At 44.0% G+C, this 27,756-nt stretch overlaps 1 protein-coding gene and 1 long non-coding RNA gene across 3 annotated transcripts; one reads left to right on the plus strand and one right to left on the minus strand.

The window, feature by feature from the left end:
* The first annotated feature begins 58 nt into the window (after positions 1 to 58).
* NIPSNAP2 (nipsnap homolog 2) lies at positions 59 to 27,392 on the plus strand. Of its 2 annotated transcripts, XM_015104187.4 has the most exons (10): positions 59 to 178; positions 9,488 to 9,627; positions 9,710 to 9,755; positions 12,603 to 12,697; positions 13,032 to 13,102; positions 13,904 to 14,044; positions 15,168 to 15,199; positions 20,932 to 21,026; positions 25,019 to 25,102; positions 26,245 to 27,392. In XM_015104187.4, the coding sequence occupies exons 1-10, from the start codon at positions 87 to 89 to the stop codon at positions 26,307 to 26,309; spliced, it is 861 nt and encodes a 286-aa protein (XP_014959673.2). In that variant the 5' UTR covers positions 59 to 86; the 3' UTR covers positions 26,310 to 27,392. The 2 variants fall into 2 exon arrangements, with proteins under 2 accessions (XP_014959673.2, XP_027817670.1); XM_027961869.3 differs by lacking the exons at positions 9,710 to 9,755; positions 13,032 to 13,102.
* LOC132658568 (uncharacterized) lies at positions 18,249 to 20,936 on the minus strand. Its single transcript, XR_009598377.1, has 2 exons — positions 18,950 to 20,936; positions 18,249 to 18,364 (listed from the first exon to the last, which is right to left on the minus strand). It is a non-coding gene; the product is annotated as an uncharacterized LOC132658568 (long non-coding RNA).
* Positions 27,393 to 27,756: the final 364 nt, after the last annotated feature.

The raw sequence follows: 27,756 nt of genomic DNA on the forward strand, positions 1-27,756 counted from the left end.
AGGGGTCGCGGCGGCCGTGGCGGTGGCGGCGGCGGCGGCGGCGTCAGCGGCGGCCCGGGCGGTGGGAACCGAGGCGCCGGAGCAAGATGGCGGCGCGAGTGCTGCGCGCTGGCGGAGCGGCCTTAGCCAGCGGCTTTCTGCGGCGGGCCAGCCCCGGCAGCCTCCTGCCCGGGCTCCGGTGAGCAGCGCCGCCCTTTCCGGGAGCGGCCGGGGAGGGGCCGCTGCAGGGCGGAGGGCGCGGGGTCCCCGGCGCGGGTCCCCGCCCCGGCCGCGTTCCCCACGGGGCCGGGCCGCCCGGGTTGCGGGGCGGCGGGACCGGGGCCGCGGTCGGCGCGGCGGGGCGAGCTGGAGCCTCGGCGGGTCCGAACGCCTGTCCGGTCGGCCGGGCTCAAGGTCATGGCGAGAACGACGCTCGGCGCCGAAGCCACGTCCGCGCGCCGAGCCGAGCCGGCCCGGCCTGCGGGACCTTGACCCGCCGCGACCCGGAGCGGTGGCCGAGCGGCGGGCGCGTGGCTGAGGCCGCAGGCCTTGAACTTGGCCCGCGGGGCTCCGGCCGGAGCGGCCGAGAACGCTGCTCGCCCGCGCGAAGCCTCAGCGTCAGCATCCGCACATGGCAGTAGAGACACCCTCAGGTCCTGGGTTGTTGGGAGGAAGAAAATAAAATAACGCGTCGTCCCGGGTGAGCCCTCCGTGGAGGTCAGGGGAGTGGTAGTGAAGAGGTGTATTTAAAAGTAGGTAGCTGACCAAAAAGTATGGACAGTGATCAGCACTGAGTCGGCACAGGGTTCATGTAAACTTTTTTTTTTCTAACCTTATTGGAGTAAATGTTCCGTTTTCTGAATCCATCCCTGACATTACCATTCCCCTTTTTCCCAAATCGAAAAAGCAACGCCCACACTAAGTTGCGCGTCAGTTTGCTGAATTGGTGTCTGTTAGGTACTTTGAACGTTTATGTTTTGGTTTGTTAATTAAACAATGAGCCCGGAGAAAATACAGTTGACACTTAAAAATGAAGGAGGGAAGGAACTACCTGTTAAATGTTAATGCAGGCCAGCTTGATTCTGATATGGTTTATTTAACGTAATCCTGTAACAATCTTAAGAAGTAATAGGATCTGCATTTTAGAGAGAAGGCACCTCGGAGAACTTGAGACACATTGCTGGAAAAGGCATTTGAACCCAAGTTTGGCAGGCTTCAGGCCTAGTACCCTTCCTGGGACTCATGCTCAAGTTATGTTTCACAATTTGATATTGTTTCCAAGTTGATCACCAAGTCAGCCTCCTTTTATCTTGATTCTGTTATTTAGTATCTCCTGTTGCTTTTTTTCACACAAGTGATAAAAGCCCATGAAATTGATATTTTATTCTTGACAAAAAAAGACAGCTGACATGACAGTGTTCACCTAAAGTGCCCGAGATCACTTGAAGCTTGTAAACGAGAACTGCACTTGGTGTGCCTGGTACCCCCACTTCCTGGTGGGACCAGTGCTCTTGACACTGGAGTCTGTCTTTATCCAGGGTCCCCAGTACCTTCTGACTCTTTCCTGGGCTCTAGTCTGCCTTAGCTGTACGTGTTCTTTAGGACTCAGTCTTGTTCAGTTCCATCCAGCTCTTTGCAACGCCGTGGACTGCAGCACACCACGCACCCCTCCTTCAATGTCTCCTGGGGTTTGCTCAGATTCATGTCCATTGAGTTGGTGATGCTATATAACCATCTCATCCTTTGCTGCCCCTTCTGTTTTTGCCTTTAGTCTTTCCCAGCATCAGGACTTTTTCCTTCATTGGAAAGGACTCAGCCTAGACCCAGTGAACTCATTGATTCTCTGAAATACTGATTGGATACAATGTCACTGAGGCTCTGTTGACTTGAGCATAATAGCATAGGTGGCTTTCCCCAGGAAGCCATAGTGAAAACCCTCGTAGGCTTAGAGAATGAGATAGGTTCCATGGGGGAAACTCAGGGAACCTCCCACCCAAGGTCATGGAAGGCCTCTTTGAGAAGGTGACATTAGGCTGAGACCTGAAGGATCAGGGGCCATGAAGGTCCCAAGTGGAAATAGTCAGGCATGCTAGGAAACCCCAGAAAAATCTAGAAACAGAAGTGAAGACAGAGAACAGGTGGCCAGGAGCGGTGTTGAATAATTCCAGGCCTTACAAGCCATTTTGAAAGCTTGGATTTTATCCTGAAAGCCATGGAAAACACTTAAAGGTGTACACTCGAGTGTGACTTCATCTGATCTATGTTTTTAGAAGATCAGTCTGACTTTGAAAAGGGGACCACATCAGGATGGTCAACTGGGCAGATCTTGGTGCCATTCCCTGAGAGTCAGCTGTTCCAAAGGTGAGCATGCCCACTGCATGCCAGGGAGACATCAGTGAATAAGGCACACAGGTACTTGCCATCTGGGAGACTGCTGGTCATTCAGAGAAGGAGGAACAGGTACAGGGAGGGGAGGGGGTGGATCCAGGGCAGTTCTGAACCGGTGAAGCTAGAGATGGCTGTGAGCTATTCAGACAGAAAGGCCCAGTAGGCAATTGGCCTTCTGGAGCTGTATGACTCCTCCACGAGATGTCTGAACCGCATTTGAGAGTTGTGAGCATGTAGGAATCCAAAACGTTAATAGATCCATGGGTTTCAGTGTACTCTATTTGATTGACGTTTCATAATAAAGTGCTTTTTTAAACTATGGGAATGGATGCGATTGCTTGAGGAGTGTGGACAGAAAAGAGCTGAGAAACAGACCCTGGGACATCTGGTCATTTACAGACCGGACACAGGAAGGAGAGGCAGTGAGGGAGCCAGAAGGGGCAGCTGTGAGGTCATTGTTATGGGTCAGTGCCCGGGCAGGAGGTATTTCAAAGAGAGAGTGGGTCAGCTGTGCCAGATGCTGGTAAAAGGTTAAGATGACAGAAGAAAACCGCTTATCAGCAGGGGTGTTGTGGTTGACCTTGCAAGAGTGGTTGCAGGGGAAGGCAGAAGTGTTCCTGGGAGGCCTATTTGCCACACACATCTTAGCTCTGCCCAGTGCCAGGCACCCCGCTCAGCTGCTTACTGAACTTTCCCCCAGGCCCTGGAAATGACCATGTATGGAAACCTAACTCATCTTCCTCCTGCTAAGCCTGCCTGCTCCTCCTGGGCTCGCTCTCCCTACTAAGGGAACATCTTCCAATGAGTGCCCCAGGCTAGGAATCAGAAGACCTTCCCCCCTGCTCCTGCCCATCTGGTCAGGTGCTAGACCTGTTCATTCAGCCTCCAGCATGTCTTGACTCTCTCTAGTGCAGGAACACTCCCCTAGCTCAGTTCTGGGCAGCTCTTGGCTAGGTTCCTGTGAAGAGTGTGGACTTGAAGCCATTGGTAAGGGGGCAACTGGAGAACTCTGAGCAGGACCGTCTCTTGCTAGAAAGGTCTCTATGGCATGAAGCTTGACCAGGTCTTCATCCCTCTTCCCTTCCACCCCACCTCCACCAAGAAAAGCTGTAGACAACATTTTAGGAACCATTGGGGATATTTTAATATGAAGTAGGTATTAGATGTTGTAGGATTACTGTTTTCCTTAAATGTAATATTATTAGAGATTCAGTTTGTCTCGATCTCAGGAGCTGTGTGCCTAAGTATTGAAGGATGGAGTAGCATAATGTCTTCAGTCTGGTTTCGTATGGTTTGGTAAAAATAAATAAAACAAAATACATATAAAGACTCAGGATAAAATAGTCATCATTTTTCCATCTAGATGCAGAGCATAGAGATCTTTATTGTACTGTTCTTTCATTTCTGTGTTTGAAGTTTTTCAAAATGAAATGTTGGGGACTGCTGTCTCTAGCAGCCATGGTGAAGACAGATTCACTGGGATTCCGGGGGTGTTGGGTGGTGGGCAGGGGAGTCCGACAGCTCCTGCTTTAAGGCAGGACTCTTCTCTGGATCCAGTCCTTCGGCCTCCCCTCTGCCCCTCACCCCTGCCATAGTCACACACTCCTGGCTTTGCGGGCAGGTAGAGTTCTGCTTCTGAGAATGTCCTTCCTCCCACCAGCAGCGACCTGACAGACTGCCCCCCATCTTTCAAGTCCGAAGCTCAACAAGTGTCTCCCCGGAGAGTTGGCCCATGTCTCCGTGAGGCCGGCCTCCGTGTCCTCTGCCCCACCCCCGCCACACCCACCACCTCCATGTCCAGTAGGGGCTCCTTCCTGCTGCTTTGCGCTGTGACTACTGCCCGCCTGCTTCCACAGCACAGCGAGCTCTGTGAAGTCAGGGCCGGGTTTATTCCTCAGTCTGGCACGTGCAGTGCACAGTCAGTAGATATATCTGGTGATGAGGCGACCAAAGCCCTTTGCACTACTACTGTCTCGTCCCAGGGTCTCCACGTTAAATGTATTTCCCTTCTGTAATTTGCTCCAACTGAACCCCAAACCATCTTCCATACCTAATCAGGACCCGAGTCTCCTCCCCTTCACTTCAGGAGTTTTTCCTTTTGTTTGGTTGGGTTTTTTAAAAAAAATTTTGCCATGCCATGCAGCTTGTGGGATCTTAGTTCCTGAAAAGGGATTGAACCCAGGCCCTTAGCAGTGAACAGAATCCAAACCACCGGCTCGCCAGGGAATTCCTAGGAGTATCTTTTGAATGTATTCTTTCCCCTTCATCCCTCCTATCATCATCTGAACCCAGGATCATCCCTTGGTCTGTCCAGCGAGTATCGAATGCCTTGGCTGTGCCTGGTACTGCGGGGCTGCGTACCCAGCCAGGAGCCATGCCCGGTGCCTTTCTTACTACTGTCCACCTGGCTCACCACTGCCAGGCTGCTTTTTACACCTAGATTTTTTCTGAAGCTTGCTGGCATTGCCCCACGTATAGGATAGAGTGCAGCCCTCTCCGCCCCCCACTTTGCCCTCCCATTGTCCCCCTCCGTGTCCTCCCACGCCGTGTTCTCTTGCTTTCCTGAACACTTTGCTGTTCCGGAAATAAGCCACGTAGCTTCACGACTCCATACCCCTGGACACGTTGTTCCTGGGACTGGAATTATCACCGGCTTCGTGCACCTGTCTTGCCTGTCCTCCAAGACGGAGCAGGAGTCTCTGCCCTGAAGTTCCTCCGGCTCCTTGCCGGCCAAGGCCAAGACAGTTCACTCCCTCGAGTTCCCACAGTGCCTGCGAGTCCACAGTGTCCATGACCGCTCTGGCTGTTCACTGATAGGTTTTTCCCCTGAGACGGCAGACTCAGCATCTGGTCATCTTTGTATCCACTGAACCAGGCACTCAATGCTTGTTCTGTTTAAAATCTAGTGTTTGGGGGAATTCCCTGGCAATCCAGTGGTTAGGACTCTGATCTCTCACTGCCAAGGGCCCCTTGTTCCAATCTCTGGTCCGGGGTCTAAAACAATCCCACAAGTCCTGTGACTTAGCCAAAAGAAGTAATAATGGTGAATTAATAAAAGAAGCGTGTTTTGTTGAATATGCTGCCCCGTAGGTGGCACTCCGTAAGGTACCACCTGACGTGCATATGATGATGTAAAAACAGCCGATCCCTGTGTTTGTTGCTCTCAGTAAAGACCCAGCCCAGCCCAGGCCTTAGAATCCTGGTGGCTGCTGGCATGGCTACTTCAACCCACTGCCATGGTTCAGTGAGGTGGACTGGGCACACGGGGCAGCTTCAGTCACCTGCCACTCGAAAGATTTCAGAGGTCAAGAGTCACTTGGCGCTGATGCTGAGTCACACTGCCTTTCATTCGTCAAGACAATTGCTACGCAACTTTGACAAGTAAACAGCACGTGGGTTCTTATGTGTGTCCCGTGATGTTGACTGTTTCTTACGTTAATCTTAGTTTACAAAGTGTTGTCATAACCCTTACTTCATCTTACCCATCCTAAAGTAAACCCCTTTGGTGTTAAAAATCTGGAACAAATGCTTACTTGGGGAGATCCGTGTGGGTGAGGTGTCCCTTATCAGTGAAAATAGTTTGAACTTTATAGTTAGATCTGGGTTCATATTTTTTATCTTGCCGCTTCTTAGCTCAGGTTGGACTTCTGGGGTCCAGTCCTTAAAATGCAATAGTAACCTACCTTGCTAGATTGTTCTGGGAATTAAATGAGAAGACATAGACAAATTGTCCAGAGCTTGACAGGAAGTATGTGGTTATTAACTTGTAATCCCCTTAAATTCTAAAGAGGAAGGGAAGAATTACTTGAGAATTTTTTTCCCTCCAGATTTAGCCTGTCAATAATTCTTTGTTATGCTCTTATTTCATAAAGCATTAAATACACTAAGAGTTAAATAGCTATATGTGTGCGCATGTCATATGCTTGTCTGTGTACTTCTGCAAGGATTCATTAAGAACTGTGTGTAGTGCTTACCTTGGTGAGTTACTTCTTAATGAAGTTCCTTAGTACTGATATTTTTAGAAACTTCCGTTGTATCTCTTTCCTAGTTGTTCATAACTGTTATTCCTAAAGTCTTAAAATTCATTTAACCAAAACATATTTTTAAACACAATTTCTGTTTAGTGAATTTGAAATCTAAAAACTCTAGGAACTATACAAAGTCCTGCTCACAAATCTTAAAACTTTCTGCTTTGCATATCACTAATTTTATATGCTTGCCATTTTGCCTCGTGATATTATTTAACCCAGTATCCAAAAATGTGGTGTGTTTAAAATACTTTAAACACTGGACTTCTCTGGTAGAATAGTGGTTAGGACTTGGCGCTATCACTGCAGAGGACCTGGCCTCAGTCCCTGGTCGGGGAACTAAGATCCCACAAGCCATGGGGTAGGGCCAAAAAAAAAGGAAAATACTTGAAACAAATTGACAAAATGTTTTTATTTTTATTGAAATGAATTTTACCATGATTCATTAGGAGAATTGCCATCTTCAGAATTAGTTTATATAATTAAAGAGTGAATTGAAAACAGAGATGAATACCGTATGATTTTGATTTTTGCTGAAGGGCTAATACTTAAGGGCTTCCCTGATAGCTCAGTTGGTTGAGAATCCGCAGTGCTGGAGACCCGGGTTCAATTCCTAGGTCGGGAAGATCTGCTGGAGAAGGGATAGGCTACCCACTCCAGTATTCTTGGGCTTCCGTTGTGGCTCAGCTGGTAAAGAATCCACCCGCAATGCGGGAGACCTGGGTTTGATGCCTGGGTTAGAAAGATCCTCTGGAGAAGGGAAAGGCTACCCACTGCACTGTTCTGGCCTGGAGAATTCCACGAGCTGGAGCCCATGGGGTTGCAAGGAGTCACACGACTGAGCGACTTTCAAAGATCTAATAGTTTTTATATATAACTTTTTTTTTTAGTTTTTTAAAGTCGTTTTAAAAATAATTTTTAAATCTCTCACCATTAATCAGGTGCTGTCCTACATGTTTTAAGTGTGTTTACTTGGGGTTAAACGTGTACTTAAAAATAAACGAGAGAGCTACTTCCCTGGCTCAGTGGTTGAGACTTCCCCTCCCAGCGCAGGGGGCACGGGTTCAATTCCTGGTGAGGGAACTAAGATCCTACATGCATTATTTTACTTAAAATATTTGCCCTTTTAACTCCAGTGTTCTTGCCTGGAGAATCCGAGGGACAGGGGATCGTGATGGGCTGCCGTCTATGGGGTCGCACAGAGTTGGACACGACTGAAGTGACTTAGCAGCCCCAGCAGCCCTTTTAACTTAAAAATTGTTACTGAAGTATAGCATACATTTTAGAAAGTACACAAATTCTAGATTTATAGCTTGATGAATTTTTCCAATATAAATACAACTGTGTAAGCAGCACCCACATCAAGATACAGGACATTACAAGCCCTCAGAGCCGTTCTTGTGTCCCTTTCAGTGAGCTCCGTCAAGGGTAACACTGCCCTGACTTCTAACACCTGAGGTTAATTTTGTCTGGTTTTGAACTTATGTGTCTGGCTCTTCCACTCAATGTTTGTGAGAATCATCTATGTGGTGTGTGAATTGTAATTCATTCATTCTTTTTTTTTTTTTTTGTCATGCCATGCAACATGTGGGGTCTTAGTTCCCTGACCAGGGATTGAACCTGCAGCCCCTGCATTTGAGGTGCAACAGAGTCTTAACCACTGGACCACAAGGGAAGTCCCTACCAGGCTTTAATTTTTAAAATCTTTTCTCAGGTTATATATAGCTATCTAGCTTACCCATAAAGGAGTTTTTAAACGTGCACTTTTAGGTATTTTAGCTAATGTTAAGTATAAAAATAATATATGTATATGGAAAATTCAGAGTGCAGAAGGTTATACAGTGAAAAGGAAAACTCACTCCTCACACCCCAAGCCCAGTCACATAGCCCGGATGTCCTCACTGTTAGCATTTCACTTTGTGCGTGTATTTATGGCACTGTTCTGGGCCTGCTTTCTCAAGGAACTCATCTCAGATACCAACATGTCAGTGCGTGTAGGTCTACTCCCTCTTTTTAATGACTGCATTCTGTCCTGATTTTGGATCTGCCTTGTTTTATCTGCCCAGTCCCCATTAATGGAGTCCAGATTGCCGTTACCAGGAACAAACTGGAAGGCAATAAGGAATGCTCTCCTGCATTCAACTGTGTGCACTCGTCTAAATATAGCTGCCCTTCGGACATAACTACAAGTGCAGCCCTTAGGTCAAAAGGCCTACGCAGTTTGCATTTTGCTGTGGATAAATGCCACACTGCCCTCTAGGGAAGTCACACAAATTTGTGATCCCACTAGCAAGCATATGGGAGTTAAACACTCAGCTAAAATTGTACTGGTAAAGTGTTGCTTGTTAGTTCAGTCAGATTTATCATCGCTCTCACAGTGTGTACAGTAGAAGTTCAGTTACAAGATGAGAATTAGCAGGTCATTTAAATGTTAATGAGGTTTATATTCTTAGGTTTTTGTGAGTTAAAAATCTTGACTCTAGGGGTAAAATAATTTTTTAAGGAAGGAATTCATGTCACTTTCTCCATATATTCCTTTTTACATTTTTTATTGTGGTAAAGTGCATAAAACATTTGCCATTTTTAAGAGTACAGTTCAGGGGCATGAAGTATATTCACATTGTTGTATAATCATCCCCACTGTGTACCTGCAGAACCTTGTCATCTTCCTCACCCATCAATAATATCTCCCCATTCTCTTCTCTGCCCCTGGAACGTACTGGCGTACTTTCTTTCTCTGTGAATTTGACTCTTCTCGGTTTCCGTGTATGTTTCTCCTATGTTGAAATTTTTCCTCGGAGACGGGAAGAACGCAGCAGGACTCACGGAGATGCACGTGAGGACTCTCCGAAGGTTGCCGAAGCTCCTTCTCTCACACTTCGCTCCTACGTTCAGAGTGCACACTGTTGGCTTGGAAAGTGGACACATGACATCTCAAGTTCTAGAATAGTGCTTCGAATGTGTGCCCAAGGAGTGTTTGCTGAACGGATTGATGAGTTTATGAAAACAGTGGGCCACGCGCTACCACCCAAAGACCCTGACATCTTTGTACCTCTGATTAAACTAAAATTTTTGCATTTGTGATCCCGTAGGAAATTGACATCTTCCGATAACAGACCTCGAGAGGACAGCTGGTTAAAATCCTTGTTTGTCCGGAAAGTTGACCCAAGGAAAGATGCTCACTCTAACCTCCTAGCCAAAAAGGAAACCAGCAGTCTGTACAAATTACAGTGTGAGTCCTAGGTTTGCTATCTTCATAGTTAACGTTTTTCCCTTGGTTCATAAGTTTATCGTTGAATTTTCTTTTGTTTCAGTTCACAATGTTAAACCGGAATGCCTAGAAGCATACAACAAAATTTGGTGTGTATACCAAACTATCCTTTACTTGGGGAAAAGTAATGATTTTAATATTTGTTGGTTGCGCTAACCCTTGATAGCAGAACGAGATCTTTCATGACTCTTCTTAAAGCCGAACATTGAGAGGCTCTTAAGTTGAGCTCTGTGTGGGGTTACCAGGGGCATTCTGATTTTAAGCACTTATTCACCGAAGTCTGCATAGACTGTCAGACTTTGGAATGTTACCAGCCTTTCAGGTTGGAAGGAGCCTTGCCAGTCTGTCCAGTCCAGCTACTCATCCAGTGCTTGAGTCCTTTCTGGAGCCCTTCCTGACACTGTTCTTAAATACATTCATATGCTCCATCTCTGGACAGCTCTGAACATTAAGAGTTAGATTGCACGTCCCTGGGACTGCCCCTATTTCCAGTATTACGCCTAAGTACCCCTGCAATGTAAGAGCCCTGTATGATTTCAGTAGAGCTGCCGTTTCTTTTGAAGTCTTCCATCTGCCTGGGTTCAAATCCATTCAGCAGATTCTTAGAGTGATGTGAAATCCATGTACTCTTACAGAATTTGTAAACTTTAAGACCAAAGAGAATTAAGTGCACCAGTTCTTAAGTTATTAGAAATAGCAGTTCAATGAGCAGTTGTCTGCAAACATGATTTAAAAGCACTTTTTAAAAACCGTGCATATCTACTGCTTTCGTGAGAAAGCAAATGATTTTGTTACCTGAATCAGCCTAACTTTCAGAAGCAAAAAAATCTTTTGTTGTTTTATTTTTGGAGGTGGGTCGCAAAAGGTAACATTAGCGTAGTTTCTTGCTCACCTCGGCACTCTTCTCTTTATTAAAAAATGACCTAAAACAAATCAGGTAGTTTTTCTCTAAACCTCTCTTCATAAGATGAAAATTTTCTTTATGCTTCCATTTCCCTGGATTATCTTCCCTATCCTGTTTTTTTTATCAGTTCATCTCCTGTCTGTCTCAGATTCCTGGCCATCTACTCATGTTTCTATTTGAAAGTCTTGTTCTCACTTCAAACTCAAAGTGTAGAATCGCTCTCCTCCTCCCGCCTCCTCATGTGTGACACTCGCCGTGGTTTCATTTGACTCTTGCCTTAGCTTTCTGTGGCCAGTCCGTCACTAAGGGCTGGGCATCTTCATTTGACGTGCACTTTGCTTCTCTTTGCTTGTTTCCCTCTCCAGGCTGGTTGAGGCCCATTTCCAAGTAGCCCTTCTGACTGCCTTCCTGGGCTTGAAGCTGCACCAGTACCTCAAACCCCACCCCCACCCCCAACCCACCGCAATCCATTACCCAAGAGTTTGTCAAGTTGGTCTGCTTGAGTTCTGTTTTCTCCTTCATCCTGTTTGTTTTCCTTTTCTCTGGAACTTTCAGCAGCAACCTATTTCCAGTACATAAAGACTTAACACCTGCCTGGTTTTTAGGGGCTGCAGTAATGAGGTTCTGCCCAACCCATCCAGTTCTGGGTACTAGGGTGACTGACCTACCTAATAGCCCCGATTCACCTCAGTCATCTGTGCAGGCTTCCATCAGCCGCACTTGCTCCAGCACTGGGTTCTTTGCTTTCTGCTCATGTCATGTGGCAAAAAGAAAACCCACTTCCATTTCCCTAACACAATCCATCTTTCCCAATTTCCAGTGTTACTTCTGAACATTCATGTGTCATATATCAAATAGATTTAATGTCTGATCTTAATTTTAAAAGTAAATGCTACCCTTCAAAAAATAATACGTGGTTTGCTCACTGTACTTGGTCAGAAAGACATTTGAGTTTTCAGTTAGTTAGACATAAGACCATTCAGGGCTTTTCTCCATTAACTAGTCATATCCACCCTGTCTTAGGGCCCCAACATTGGGTGATGATCACTAGCTTAATATCACCTGATGTCAGCAAGTAATCTGAACAGGTTCCATTTCTGACCCTTGATATCTTTTTGCACCCGTTGTTGGATCTGTATTGTACTTTTTCGTCATAATTTTTCTACTCAAAAAAGCGTGCAGGTTTTAGCTTTCCTCTTGGTGTGATTCAGCTATGCCTCTTCCCTTTGTCTTCCCCTGTCCATTAGAATCTGTACTGTGGGAGGGTTTCTGTGGAACAAGGCCCTGCCATGACCACGTGTGATGGACAGCAACAGCCCGGGTGCTGGGTCCAGTGTGGGATTCTGCGATACCTTTCACATCCCCTTAGCTGGTTGAATTGGGTAGAAACCAATTTATACTTCATGTTGTGTCCTTCATTTGGATTCTCCTGCACCACGGATGCCCTTTGGGATCAGTGGGGTGGAGGTTGCTTCCAGACTTTGTTGTGTTTCAACTTCGTCTTCTTCCTTAAAGGCCACCCTCTCTGACCCTGCTTCCTCTGCCTCTCGGGCCGCTTCTGTCATCTCCCCCATCCTCAACATTCCTTTCTTCTCTTTCTCTCTTCTCGCACATTCTTTTCCCATTACTCTCATCCGTCCTATCTTTGGAACCACCAGAACTTAGCTTTTATACATACCACCATTCCTAAGTGCTTTTTTTCCCCTGAAATGGTGAATAATAAACTCATAGTTGTGGAATTTGGGGACCTTTGACTCTTCTTTATCATTTTTATCAATATACTTGAGTTACTTAACCACTGTTCTAGATAGCTGGGTTATCAGTCACCTAAGCATTTGATAACTGGGCCATTAGAGTTTTAAAACAATTCAGCTAAAAGGCTAATTCTGTAGTTTGTTTCATCATAAACGTATTCTGAGGTCAGTTGTCAGAAGACAAGAGTAGGTGACCTTTTCCTATTATTGATCATGTGTTATCACCTGATGTAATTTTGTTGCTTGTTTAATTAGTGTTGCTCTTTCTTCTCTTTAAGTCAAGAGGTGTTGCCAAGGATTCATGAAGATAAACATTACCCTTGTACTTTGGTGGGGACTTGGAACACGTGGTATGGCGAACAGGATCAAGCTGGTAGGAAGCAGAAGTCTTTGGAATAAACACTTGTTCCTTAAGCCTTTACTGTCATCACTTAAATGATTTTCAACTTAGTGCTTGTTTTTATAATCAAAGCTTTCCGAATCTTGATCTAGTGTTAGAGTTGAAGTAGTTTCTCAGTAAATCACTGCAAAAACTCCTTTTTGACCATTTTTCACATTTGAATCTGTTATTGAAACTTTACGGTATAACTCAGGCCAACACACATTACAGTTTTATACTGTGTTAACACTAAGCATATCTGGAATATTTTCAAGGTCAGAGTATCATAAAGGTCTAAATGTATGTTATCTTTTAAAATATGTTTCAGTTCACCTATGGAGGTATGAAGGAGGCTATCCAGCCCTCACAGAAGTGATGAATAAACTCAGAGAAAATCAGGTAATGATTTTGACAAATGTTTGCTTATTCAAACTATTGATATAGTAGATGTTAGTACAGAATTAAATGACTCTTTTCTAATATCAGTTTTTGTAAGCAAACTATTAGTTTTCAGTAGTAAAGATTTAATTATTTGGTTTCTTGAGGTTGTATTTGAACAGTCATCAGTAATACTATTAAAATAACAATTCTTATTGAAAAAGTCACTTGTACTTTGAGACTGATAAGCTGGTACTTTGCAGCCAGTAAGTCAGCCTAGTCACCACAGTCAGCCTGAGTTACCTAACACATACCTGCTTTAGGAACTGCCAACCACACACTCTTCACCTTGGGCTGACTTTGCAGTCCTCCCCTCCCTTCACTAACAGAAAAGTGTTCCTGGAAAAATTCTACCAGCTTAACATTATTAGGGAAGAAAATGTTTTGTGTAGCTTCCCTGTCCCTATATAAATGGCTTTTGGATTATCTGATATTTTGAGGTGTCCATGTCATCTGTCTTACAGTACTGTCAAACACTGTCAGGAGGACCTAAAAGCATAGGAAATTAAATTTGTTTCCATTGTCATTTAAATAATCAAGATGACAGTGAAGTTTATTATCTAAACCTGGACACTTTTGAAAGCGAAAGAGAATGCTAACAGCCATTATGCTGACTCAACAAGATGTGAGCTGGGACTGTCTCAGGCCAAGGGACCCTGTTTATATAGTATTCTACTAGAGGGGGAATGTACATGTTACTCAAGTGGGTTTATATTGTTTGTAAATATTAGCAAGTCTCATGAGCACCTTTTTCACTCAAAGGAATTTTCGGAATTCCGTAAGGCAAGAAGCAACATGCTTCTCTCGAGAAAGAATCAGCTGCTGTTGGAGTTCAGTTTCTGGAACGAACCCATCCCACGGTCAGGACCGAACATATATGAACTCAGATCCTACCAGCTCCGAGTAAGTCCTGGAATAGGAGTTCACCATGTCCCCTCGTTCTTCTGTGCAGCAGGACGCACACCCCTGGTGTCGAGAGCAGTCGCTGGGCATATGTTCTGTGATGTGTGCTTGGCTCATTTTCTCCCCGTCCAGTTCTTCTCCTCATTTCCTTTTTTTGGTTTGTTTTTGTCTTTTTTTTTTTGCTGTGCAGCATGTGGGATCTTAGTTCCCTGACCAGGGATCGAACCCCTGCCCCTCTTCATTGGAAGCAGGTTCCACTGGACCACCAGGGAAGTCCCTTGTTTCTTTTCTTTTTTTAATCTTCTTTCTTTCTCATTCTTTCTCTTCTTTTAAGGATATTTGTGTTTTATAGCCTTAGACATAAGAGAAAAGACCTAAAATGCAGGCCCAGGTACATTATATACATCTGTTGTCATTGAACTAGAGCAACTAATAAGCGTGTGATTACTGAATACATTATACAGCACTGTAAGAGAAAAGGGGAATAATATTTCTACGACTTTCTAGATGTTTCCCTGCTAGGACACGACTGGAAAAAAAAGCCCAGATAACAGCATAGTTAAAGTGAAAACATATCAGTAGATCTCAGTGGTCTAACATTCAGTATTATACTGGGGGGAGAAGAATCAAGGAATGTCTTTGTCAGGTTTACTTAAGTTGAATTATTTTAAAATTTCACAGTAGGGACTTCCCTGGTTAGGACTCTGTGTTTCCACTACACAAGGCATGGGTTCAATGCCTGGTGGGGGAAGCAAGATCCCACATGCTGCACAGCAAAAAAGTTAGTAAATAAAAAACTGAAGTTTCTCAATAAAGCCTGAGTAGGTACCAACAATTTAATCACAAATGGCCTAACTGTGATTTTCATAGCTATAACTGGATGCCCTTAACTCTTAACCTTGTGTATATGTTGTCTCCTTAGATGAAGCTGTAGAATTATTACTCCCACCATAGGCTAGGTATGAACAGAGTGCATAATGCTGTTTTGTTGCATTTTTTTACTTGTTAGATCCCCCATTATTAAAAGTTAATTTCTTAGTTAGTCTTGTCATTTGGTATTTTTCATGCTGCTATTTCTGTATTTCCTCACAGAAGGACTAACAAAATCCAAATCTCTTTTCAGCCAGGAACTATGATTGAATGGGGCAATTACTGGTGAGTATATTACCAAATGATGAGTTTGTAAGTCTTAGACTTAGATTTGTAAGGCTTAGAGTCTTTCACACCGTAGTGTTAATTCTAGAAATAAAATCTGGGATTCATGTCACAATTTGATATTAGACTGTTGTTTTGTTTGACATATTTGTATTATGAGATTTTTCAAACAAGTACAAAACTAGAGAGAATAATACCACCAGTCCCCCCTTTCCTTCCCCGCATTGCTTAGCTTCAGTAATTATCAACACATGGCCAGTCTTGTTGAAGTCTAAATGCCCCTACCCAGAGTATCTGAAAGTAAATCCCAAACAACATAACACTGCATCTCTGGGTATTTGAGTGAGCATATATCTCCCAAGAGATAAGGACTTTTTATAAAAACAAAACCCCAGTGGTACATGAGGTTATTTCCTATTCTTCTTGGATATTATCTTTTCTGAAATGTTGCTTTTGTCACATAAACAGAACACCACAATGATATAACTGCTTCCATTTCTTCTTCTTCATTTAATTAGCGAAATACCAGTTTTTCTATCCTGTAGATATACAGGTTCAACAGAATCCCAGTCAAAATCTCAGCAGACTCTAAAAATGCAGAGGACCCCAAACTAGCTAAAACAGTCTTGAAAAAGAGGAACAAAGCTGGGGGACTCACTGCTCAGCTTCAAAACTGACTACAAAGCTAGAGTAATGAAGACAGTATGGTACTGACATACAGACAGGCATTTAGATCAATGGAATAGAACTGAAGGACAAGAAACAAATTTTCACGTATGTGAACAATTAGTTTTTGACAAATATACAAAGGCAATTCAATGGGGACAGATAGACTTTTCATCAAAGGGTTCTGAGACGTTGGATATCCTTGCAAAAAGATGAATTTAGATCCCTATCTCATATTATATATAAAAATTAACTGAAAATGAATTGTAGACCTAGATGTAACAGCTAAAATATAACATTTTCAGAAGAAAACATAAGGGAAAATCTTCGTAACATAAGATTAGGCAAAGAGTTCTTAGATAAACACCAAAATCACAATCTACAAAAGAAAAAAATTGATTATAATTCACCAAAACTAAAAACGTGTGTAATTCAAAGGATACAGTTTTAAAAATTAAAAGAGAGGTCACAGACTGAGTGAAAATTTTGCAAATCACATATCTGATAAAAGACTTATATCCCAAATATAAAAGGAAATCATACAACTCAATAATGAGAAGATGACCCAATTAAAAAATGGGCAATAGACTTGTAAAAACAGTTCTCCCAAGATAGACAAATAGCCAAAAAGGAGATGAAAAGATGGTCAGCATCACTGATCATAAGAGAAACTCAATTCAAAACCACAAATATATGCCAACCATCTCATACCCTTTAGAAGGGCCATTATCAAAATAACAGAAAATATCAAGTGTTAGCAAAGATACAGAGAGGTTGGGACCCTTGCGTAATGTAGATAGGAATATAAAATGGGGCAGCCATTATGGAAAATGTTTTTTCATACAGTGCTTGCTTCTTAAAAACATTAAAAATAGCATTATATCTGATGTAACAATGCTACTTCAAAAGAATTCAAAGCAGCATCTCAGAGAAATATTTGCACAGCACTGTTCATCACAGCATTCACAGAGGTAAGAGGTGGAAGGAAGGTAAATTTCCATTAGCAGATGAATGGGTACATATGTGGCATGTACATATAGTGGAATTTTATACAGCCTTTAAAAAGAAGGAAATCTTGCCACATGCACGGTTAACCTTGAGAACATTGTGTTAAGCAAAGTAAGCCCATTATAAAATGACAAGCACTAATACAAAGTTTCTAAAGTGGTCAACACCAAGGAAACAGAAAACAGAATGGCGGCTGCCAGGGCCTGGGTGGGCGGAGGGGAGCTGGTGCTTAGTGGGTGGTTTCAGTTTTGCGAGATGGAAAGGTGGAGAGATGTGTTGCACAACAATGTGTGAATAGACTTGGCCCCACTGGCCTGTACAGTAGGAAACGGTTGAGGTCAATTTAATGTCAGGTGCTTTCTACCACAATAAAAAATAAAACTGTAAAATAAATTTGAAAAAAAAGTTAATAGGCAAAGCATGGAAATAGACATTTCCTCAAAGGAGCTCTATGAATGCCTGATAAACATGTGGAAAGCTGCTCAATGTCCTTAGTCATTGTGGAAATGCAAAGTAAACCGCATTGAGATAGCAGTTCATACCTCCTAGGATGGCTGTAATTAAAAAAGGATAGCAAGTGTTGATGAGGTTGTTAATGAATTGATGCCTTTATACATTGTTGGTGAGAATGTAAAATGGCACAGCCACTTTGGAACAGGAGAGCTGTGACTTTTTATTTTCAGTTTATATATGTTCTCTTTACTTCAGTTTTGAAATTTATTGCTTTGGGCTTGATAATTCCTGAGATCTTTTTACCTCCAAAAACAGTTCTGGGGCCTTTCTTTCTAATGAGTTTTTTCTTCTTAGATCATCAAGGCCAGCTAATACAAGAGAGAATTCCCTTTCATTTGAAAACTAAGAAAAACATATTTGATTGTATGTGATTGTTGGGGGAGTGTGTAATTTCCTTGGTTTTGTCTTGCCGCAGCAAAGATTTGAAATGGTGGACCAGTGTTACAGCTTGGTTACAACTCAGTTTTATTTGGCAAGCAAAGGATAGTACACCCTCAAGGTGTGAGGGCGGGCCAACCCCAAAGGAGAAGCCTTCCTCGTTTGGCTTTCTCTTGGCTTCCTCCTTTTATCTGTTTTGTCTCCTCCCTGCTGAGCCTGCCCTTATGCAAACTGGGCTAGCCAAGAAGGGGGCGTGTTTGTTTCACCTGACGTTCTCATTCCCGTCTGTAGGTTTTCTTTTTGTGAGCTTTTCCTTTCTTTTGTCTTTTAGCCACTGCTATTTTGGACTCCTTTTTCCTATTCCAGCTGCCTAACATTCCCCCCTCCAGAGATGGGAGACCCAATTCTTTGGGAATAGGGGTGTTGAGGTTTCTCTGGCTACTTCCTGCTGAGCTGGGATGGTGAGGGGCATTGGGTCTCCCCCTCTTGGTAATCTAAGCCTCAGAGTCCTTATAGTGACATCCATCTAAGAGTGAGTGATATTTTCCATGGTCAGGTGTGTCTTTGTTGAACTGGCACTGCATGTTGTAGCTTGTTGACCTGGGCAGAGAGAAAACAGGTTAGACAGTTGATAATCCATGGAGAAATCATATGCAGCATCAAGATGGTGATAACAGGGATTAGTAGGGGCATTAGCCAACCAAATCCCCCCTGGCCAGGAGAAGGCTCCCCCAAAGAGAGATTGTAGCCACCCTGAGAACTCTCCAGCTCATTCTTTGAGATCCTATAGGATATGAATATTTTTCTTGAGGACTGTGAAACTTTCTTCGGCTTAGCTGGAGGCATTTCCCAGAAAAAACGCGCCTCATTCATGGTGGCTCAAGTCCCTCCTTGTTCAGGGGTCAGGCGATCTGTCTCCTGTCTATTTGGAGTGCGATTCCTGACAAGCTGTGAAGGAGTCTTTTGGACAGGTTGGCCAGACCCCATAATTGAAAGGCAAGCAGAGGCTCCTATCGAGAGCTCGGGTCGTCACCCGGAGTCACAATAGGAGTTATGAGAAGAGAGCTCTGTGTCGAGGTGGAGCGTCCCCCACCGTCGCCTACAGAGTGGCCCTGGGCCGGGGGTCCCTGGGACCTGGAGAGGACTGAGCTCTAGGGCGCCTCTAGAACACCATCTGGATTTTACCTTAATCTAGGCGCCGGCTTGAGTGGAGTGTTGCACGTAGAGCAGTCGAATGGCAAGAGTTCCCTATTCCGGAGGTCGTCAGAGAAAGGGAAAGGGGGTAGAGTCAAGGCCTGGGGGTACGCAAAGCATCAATAAAGCCTTAGCCCAAGGCTTGCACCGATCACGAAGGCACTGGGCGCCCCCGAAGGGAACTTGAGCTCTGGCAGAAAAGTGAGCTCGGAGGATGTTCATGCTTCCAGACCCTGGGAAAAGGGAAAACAATGAGAAGAAGGGGGAGTGAGAGAGAGTGAAATGAGTGCCTCGCCCCTTCCCGGCACCATAAGGTGTAGTTCCGGCCGAGGCAGAGAGAGGAAAGACAACCTTAACAGAAGTAGGTTACCTTTATTCAGGCAAGGCGGGACGACAGTCGGCCTAACGACCAGGCTGAGAGGAATCAGGGAGGCTCCATATTTATAGGGAGGTTTGTGGAAGCGATAAGGGAAACATTAATCAGGCAGAATGTTTTAGGTATTCTTTAGTTGAGATGGCATTTGTAGTTGGGCAGGGGGTGATAAGTCTTCTGTGCAGGTGTAGAGGGTGGAAGGTTTTTGGACAGAGGGTGATAAGTCCAAGATAGATGCAACTGGCCTGGAGCATCAGGGTGGGACCCAAAGTTCTGTTTTGTTTTCTCCGAAGTTAGATGATTCAGCAAGGGCCTTTGAAACTGTTTTTTTTTTTTTTTCTAGGCCCAAAAGACTCCTTCAAGCTGTGTTGGCTCTTCAGAGCTATCCTGAGAAATCTTATCCCCAGAAACTTAATTTGGGGGGTGTTCATTAGAATGGCACTCATTTGTAGTCCTGAATAGGTATCTGCCCATCCCGAAGGAGAGGCCCCAGTCTGTCTTGGCTTCCTCCTTTTATACGTTTTGTCTCTTTCCCCCTGAGCCTGCCCTATGCAAATTGGGCTAGAGAGGAGGGCTGTTGGTTTGACCTGACATTCTCACTCCAGTCTTCAGATTTTCTTTTGTTTCATTTTCATGGGCTTTTCCTTTCTTTGTCCTTCAACCACCATCATTTTGGATTCCTTTTTCCTGTTCTAACTACCTAACACTTTGATTATAGACATCATTTTATTAAGGAATTGGTGAGTGATCCCCCAAAGTGTAGTAATTTAGTTGCCCACAGGATAGAATCACTCATTTCTATTTTTCCATGTTACTAATTGAGACATATCCAATGTGGAATCCACAGAGAAGTACTGAGTTTATTCTTCAGTTATTTTTAAAAGATTATTTACAAAGCCCAGTTCAGCATGCAATTTATATTTTGGCACATAGGTAACTATTTAAGATGGTGATCTCCTCTTCAGTACATGCTTCTGATTATTTCCAGGCCAAGGCAAGTATGTTTTCTTTGCCTACTGAGAAAATGGATGAGAAAAATTCCGAATGAAGTGAACAATCCTGAACATTTATCACTATTGATGAATATGGAGGGTTTTCCCCTCTTTGGATTAAAATGCACACTATAGTGATTTGCCTAATTTTAATAATTTACTAATCAGGTTTGTAATTTTGGGTGATGATTATGATCATATAACCCTAAATGCAAGGTTAAAGAAGTTAGCATCAGGGACTTCCTGGTCGTCCATGATTAAAAGACTCCGAGCTTCCAAGGCACAGGGTGCAGGTTTGATCCCTGGTCGGGGGACTAAGATCCAACATGCCACACAAAATAAAGACATCTCCATTTTTTATCAGGACTGCAACCACATATCACATGCTGTTTTTATTTTAATAGTTAGGAATTACTCTACACATTTTACAAAAATGACTAATATTGCTACAGAAAGGTAGATTGACATCTGTGTACATTAAAATAGCTTTCGAATACATTCAATAATTTTAAAAGTATTCTTTGTTCTGAACAACTTGCGCTGAGAATGGAGGAGACACTTTTTTAACACGCCTGATGCGGTGTCTGAACGTTGTCTTTTTCTCATAGGGCTCGAGCCATTCGCTTCAGACAGGACAGTAATGAAGCAGTTGGAGGGTTCTTCTCCCAGATTGGGCAGCTCTATATGGTGCACCATCTTTGGGGTATGTTTTTTTCCTTTCATTTTTACGTTCCTGGGATTTCAGAATTCATTTCTAAATAAGTTGTCCTAGCCTGTAAATCATACCTCAAGTCAGGAACCTGGAACACTGCAGCTGACCAGATGCCCCAGATGGAAGGTGGGTGTTAGGCCCCCAGCACAAGAGGTCCACAGTGAAGAGTCCCCAGAAGTGCAGCTCATCGTGAGCTGGTGAGAGTGAGAGCTGGGCTGAGAGAGGTGCTGCGGCCTTTCACAAGGTGGTCCCAGCCTCCCTCTCTGAACATCCCCTGGCTCCCTTGGGGACAGTGCCACACTCTACGCAGAGAGGTGTCCTCGAAGAGGGCCCACTGCCTCCCTCGGGTCTGTATCCGTTGTCCCCTGAGGCATCTTCTCTTGCCTTTGCCGTCCCCACCCACTTTGGTTTGACGCCTCCTTTGGTGCCTTTCTGGGCCTGACTCGGATGTTCCTCCTCATCCCCCAGGGATTGTCACTGTCCCTGAGCCCCCAGAGCCTGGTGCCGCACGTGTGTTCATGGTTGTGGCTGTGTGTGTCCATCTCCCTGGCTGAGCAGGAAGCAGCTTGCAGCGGCAGCTTGGCTTATTCTGGGCACATTTGTAAATAGTTGTGTGTCACTCAGTCATGTGTGACCCTGTGGACCCCGTGGACTGTAGCCCACCATGGAATTCTCTGGGCAAGAGATACTGGAGTGGGTAGCCATTCCCTTCTCCAGGGGACCTTCCTGACCCAGGGATCCAACCCAGGTCTCCGGCATTGGAGGCGGATCCTTTACCATCTGAGCTACCAGGGAACACTTGTAAATGGTTATTAACGTTAAAAAGATGAAAAGCCTGACATTTCCAAACCCTAAACTATATTAATTCACTGAGGTGTGGGTTTGCCCTCGCTGGTCCCGCCGAGTGCTGCAGAGGCGTGCACCTGCTGGGGCAGCTGGAGACTCAGGGACAGGGTGATGTCTGGCAAGCAGACCTATGAAGTATAACTTAACTAACCTTTACAGGCTCGAGGTAGGGATGAGGTCGTTTTTATTGTGATTTTTTAGTGTGTGATCTGTCCAGAGGATTTGAACTGAAAAGACAGACCCTGCCCCCCCTTCCTTAGCCTGGAGGGTCCTCTGAGAGCAGCCTCTGTGGTGAGTGAGCATGGGGACCGGAGGGTCCAGACCCCGTACTCTGGCACAGGCCAAGGTCAGACATGTGTCTACTTTCAGGCAGTGCCCATCTCCACCTTCCTTTGTGTCTCCAGCCAGTGTCCCAGATGTCCACTGCCCACTTCCTGCCTCATAGGGAAAAGGTACTGAGATGTGCAGAGATGCATTCTCAGTTGGCTACAACTTACCCTCGCTTATCCATCTTTTTTAGAGAAAGAATCAACACTTACCAAGCACCTCCATGTGTTGGTTATTTATGCACCATTCCCCTTGACCCTGATGGCCACACACCATAAATGAGATACCATGACTCACATGTGGTAAAGAAGTCACCCCAGGCACAGCTGAGCAGGAGCTGGGCCAGCCTCAGACGTCAGCCGGTCTGGCTTCAAAGCAGCTCTTCCCCCAGCAGAGCTCCCCTTCCTGTTACCCTCACACATGATGCTGTCCTTCCGCCCCCCCCTCCACCAGCAGCCCTCCTCCCTCGAGGCCTTGCTGCGGCCGCAGCTGCTCCACCACCCCACCTGTGGGCTCCTTCTCTCGGTATGTGACCAGTCTCAGCACCTCCCGTCTTTAAAAGCCTCCCCAAACCCGGAAGTCCATTAACAGATAAACAAAATGTGGTTTGTGCAAATTCACAGAAACTGAACGTAGAATGGAGGGTACCAGGGGTTGAGGGGAGAGGGGAAATGGGAAGAGATGGTTTATAATGGATAAAGTTTGAACTGGGGCTGATAGAAAAGTTTTGGAGCTGGATGATAATGGTAGTGGCACAGTGTAATGAACTTATTGCCTCTGAATTATACATTTAGAAACAGTTACAGTAGGGACTTCCCTGGTGGCCTAGTGGTTAAGACTCTGCACTTCCACTGCAGAGGGAACGGGTTTGACCCCTGGTCAGGGAACTAATATCCTACATGCCACATGGTGTGGCCAAAAAATTTTAAAAAAGAAAATAGTAAATTTTGTTATGTATATTTTACCCCCCAAAATTGGTTTTAATTAAGAAAATTTTTTTAAAGAACACAGGCGTCTCCCACCTGTGTTCCCTGCAAGGGGGGGGTCCCCACCTGACCCCGGGAAGAAGACTGCTGCTTGTCCCAGGGATGTTAGCCATTTTCACCCAGGTGTGAGAGGTAGAGGACTTCCTTTTCCTTCTATTCTTCAGTATCTTCAAAATTTTATGTAATCAGTTTACACTCCCTTACTAGTGGGGAACTTTTGGTCAAATTACTCAGCCTGCATGGTTAGGTCTTCTCACAGGGAGAAGGAAGCCCTAAACAGAGACTAGAACTGAGTGGGGAGCCCTCCCGGGTCAGTGGTTAGAAGGATCTTGCCAGGCTGGGAAGCAGAAACCAGAGCACTCAGTGAGGTGTCTGAATTGCATCCCCAGGACCCTGACCCTTGGCCCATGCCCTTCCCTCCGCTGGAGGGCTTTTCTCCGGTGTGTGTCCTGTGTGTGGACAATGAAATGTCGGTTTCAACCCTGAAAGCCCACTTGGTCACATGGTACCTTCCAGGGAGCTTTCCCTGGTCAGCTGCGTTCTCCCTGTGGAGCGTCCTTGTTCTCCACTGTCATGAACACAGTCTCTCGCCCAGGTCGTTGCAGGGCCTTATAAATACTGAGTAAAATTGAATCTCCTATTGCTTATCTGTGGCCTGACAGTTTCTGGTTATGGATTTAACCCATTGATGAGGAAGTTCACTTGGTTGGTAAAGGCGCATCTTGAATCCACTAGACTGTAAGCCTTGAGAGCAGGTTGTTTTGCCTCTCCCACATGGCCTGACAATTCTACTCAGAATAACCCGCTCGCAGTTAGCCCAGCTGAGTACTAAGTTCACGGAATACAGATGGGCCCTGACTTACGATGGTTCAGCTTAGAATTGTTCAACTTTACAACAGTGCCAAAGTGATCCTTGTTCAGGAGAGACTTTGAAGTGTAAACTGTGCTCTTCCCCCAGGCTTTTGGTACGGTCTCTCATGATGCTGGGTGGTGGCAGCGCTCAGCTGCACAGTCACAAGGGTGAATAGCCAGTACACTTAGAACTATTGTGGTTTTCACTTTCTGTGCAGTATTCAGTTACATGAGACACTAAACACTTGATATGAAATAGGCTTGGCATCAGATGATTTTGCCCAGCTGTAGGGTAACATGAGTGTTCTGAGCACGTTAAAGGTAGGGAAGGACTTCCCTGTAGCTCAAACGGTAAAGAATCTGCCTGCAATGCAAGAGACCGGGTTTGATCCCTGGGTTGGGAACATCCTCTGGTAAAGGGAATGGCAATCACTCCAGTATTCTTGCCTGGAGAATCCCATGGACAAAGAAGCCTGACGGGCTACAGTCTACGGGGTCACAAAGAGTTGGACATGACTGAACGACTAACACACGTCACACACACAAGGTAAGGAAAACTCAGCTGGGATGTTCTAGTGGGTTAGATGTGTTGAATGCATTTTCGATTTACAATATTTTCAGCTTATGATGGGTTTATTGGGACGTAACCCCATCATAAGTCAAGGAAGATATGTAGGCTGTTTGAGAAAACAAGATGAGCAGCTGAATCAGCACTTACTGGACATCCAGTTGACCCTTGAACAGCACAGGTTTGAACCGCATGGATCTTTTTCAGTTGATACACACAGTACTGTGCAACCCACAGCTGGCTGAATCCGAGGGTGCAGAACCCTGGATACATAGGGCCAGCGGTGGGACTTGAGCACCTGCCGGTTTTGGTGTTGGTGGCAGGTCCTGGAGTCATTCCCCCCCTGTACTAGTGGAATGTAGGGCATTATGTCTGGTTAATTCTTCTGTGTGGCTATTTTTAAGCTTACAAGGATCTTCAGACCAGGGAAGATATACGGAATGCAGCATGGCATAAACATGGCTGGGAAGAACTAGTATATTATACAGGTAATATCTTGATAGGCATAAAGCCTTTCATTCTCCTCATTTCATTGTTTTAATGTTCTTTCACCCTGAAGCTCATGGTGTATTTCAAAAAAATAATAATAATGTGTTGCTGTCAGATGGTGAATTGTAAGATTGAGGGAATAGAGAAATAGTCATATTTTTCTTTGATAGTTACATGACTTTTTCAATAGAGAATATTCATTCTTTCGAGTATACATGTTGTCTAGTACAGTTTTCAGATCTTTGTGTGTTGTAAATTTTATATCATTACATTTTTTTGTACATTTCTGTATTCTCTGAAAATTTATCATACAAATTTTTTCCTAAGCTTTCTCATCAGAATTGTTTATTCCCTAAAGCATTACAATTTAATACAGCAATTAAAATAATTTTGGAAACTACTTTGATATTTAAACTTTCCATATGTACGTGTGTATGCCTGTGTACATACATGTAAGCCTATACATCTGTGTATACTCATATGTGTATATATAATACATACACTATGAAATCCTAGTTGCTTGATTTTTAGAACAGCCAGACTGAATACCACCCAGTGACACCAATGCAGGTAATAAGTACGACCCATGTTGCACGTAAGGCACTTAAGCCTGTACCCTGCCAGGAAGATTGAAGAGTAATTTGTTTTTGAAAATAACTATTATCTTATCTGTTAGTTCATATGTCATAAATCCTATAACTGTATGTGGCTTTGCTGCTTATTCTTACACTTTCATCAGGTCCCAAAGACAAGTTTCCTCAGCACTGACAGTGTTACAGGTACAGCGTATTGTTGCTGTATATAGGCAAAGTCAGATTATTTGGTTCTACATACATTTTAATTCAGTTCAAAGGACCTTTTAAGAAAGCACCATTTTTCTCACAATATAGACTTTCCTGATTTCCAACACATGAAGTACATCTCGTGACAGAATGTTTTAATGACACATTAATAGGCTGTCAGCTGATCTGTCAGTAGCTTGCATATTTCTGCCCGAGACCAGTCCTGATTATCCCAGTACTCTGATTTCAGGCAGCATGTCTTCTGAATGAATATCCTCAGCAGCCTACTTGTTAGCATGTATTTGTTGCCATCTGTTTAGAAAACAGTGAGCCCCAGTGATTATGGCCCTTGTTTTCAGTCCCACTTATTCAGGAAATGGAATCCAGAATCATGATCCCACAGAAGACCTCGCCCCTCCAGTGAAGCCATGGAATGGAGATGTGCCTACAGAAGTTTATGTGACAAGTGCTTGTCATCAGTCAACTTGAACTGTGTTACAAGTGAGAGAGAAACACTGAAGTGTAAACTGCTGTACATAGCTTGTAAGAGACCTCTTTTCTTTAAAATTTACATAATCACAAGACAGGAAACTATTACAGTTTGGCTGATTGTAACAGTGCGCTGTAGTCCTCTGAAACATCCCTAAGTTTGTTGAATGTACCGTATAATATTAACACCAAGCCACCTCTCCCTACCCCCCAGGAAAAGAGCCCAGTTGAAAATTGGAGTCATCTCCGAGTAAGAATTTAACCATGGAAAAAAAAAAAAAGTTAGCCATTTCTTTATAAAGAGCAAATCTGTTTTATAATTACAGATTTTTTAGACAAATTTCTTGTATCAGGAAGAAATAAATTTCATCATGTTTCTGTAGCATTTTTTTCTGAGTTTCAGACTAGGAACAAATTATAAGTATCCTCAATACCTGGAAATGTTTTACTTCACTCTCATTTTTAATGTCAGCATAGTAAACTGTGTCGTTACTGAGGGGGAAGTGGTTGATCAGTAATTCAGTCTCCACTTGGTGTATTGTGATGTCTTTATACGTGAGGAAAAAATGGCTTGAACCTGTGTATCATATGTGACTTTGAAATGAACACCTTGAATAGCACTAATTTTTATTTGTAATATTTTTCTACAACAAAACGAGTAGCACTAGGAAAAGAGGTTTTATTTTGTAAACAGTCATCTGTGACCTGCATTTTAGTAAGCTCACAGCAGATTCTTCCAAGATCATGAATGGGGGGAGGGGGGTGTGCATGTTGAGATTTAAATTGACATAAAGCTGCATACTTTGTCTAGCTCTGATTTCATTTTTTAATAGTGCCAATTTTATGACTGTAATCATGTGAAAGTCCTGTTGAAATGAAAAATTATGTCTGACCCCCAGATCAAAGAATTTATGTTAAAGTGTGAATAAATCTCATATCAAATGTCAAGCTTTTACATGTGAATGGTTTTCTCCAAGAACATATAAAAGTTAATAAAAATCCTCTTAATTTTCACATATTACATGTATGCAGTCTTTTTTAATGAACTGATGCTGAGAGTGAGCCCATCACTCTTGAAAGATGGCTTGTCCCAGTTCAGTGGGCATGTGTGAGCCTACAGGGTGAAATAAGCTCATCAGCTGCTTCTTATGGCCACGTGGTAGATATTATGGGGAGTGGGTGTCTGTATACCAGTGCATAATGGTCTGGTGTTTGGGAGTTGGGGCGCTGACAGAACAGGCTCTGCTCCTTGATGGGGTACTTGCCCTCTTTGTTTGGGTCCTTAGCCTGTGAAATCTGGAGGTGGAATTCAATAGCATCTAAGGTCCCTTCAGCTCTGAATTTCTGTAACTGGCTCTTCTTGCTGGCACAGGAAGCAGTGG

This window comes from Ovis aries, chromosome 24 (assembly GCF_016772045.2).
Source record: "Ovis aries strain OAR_USU_Benz2616 breed Rambouillet chromosome 24, ARS-UI_Ramb_v3.0, whole genome shotgun sequence".
Taxonomy (NCBI): Eukaryota; Metazoa; Chordata; class Mammalia; order Artiodactyla; family Bovidae; genus Ovis; species Ovis aries.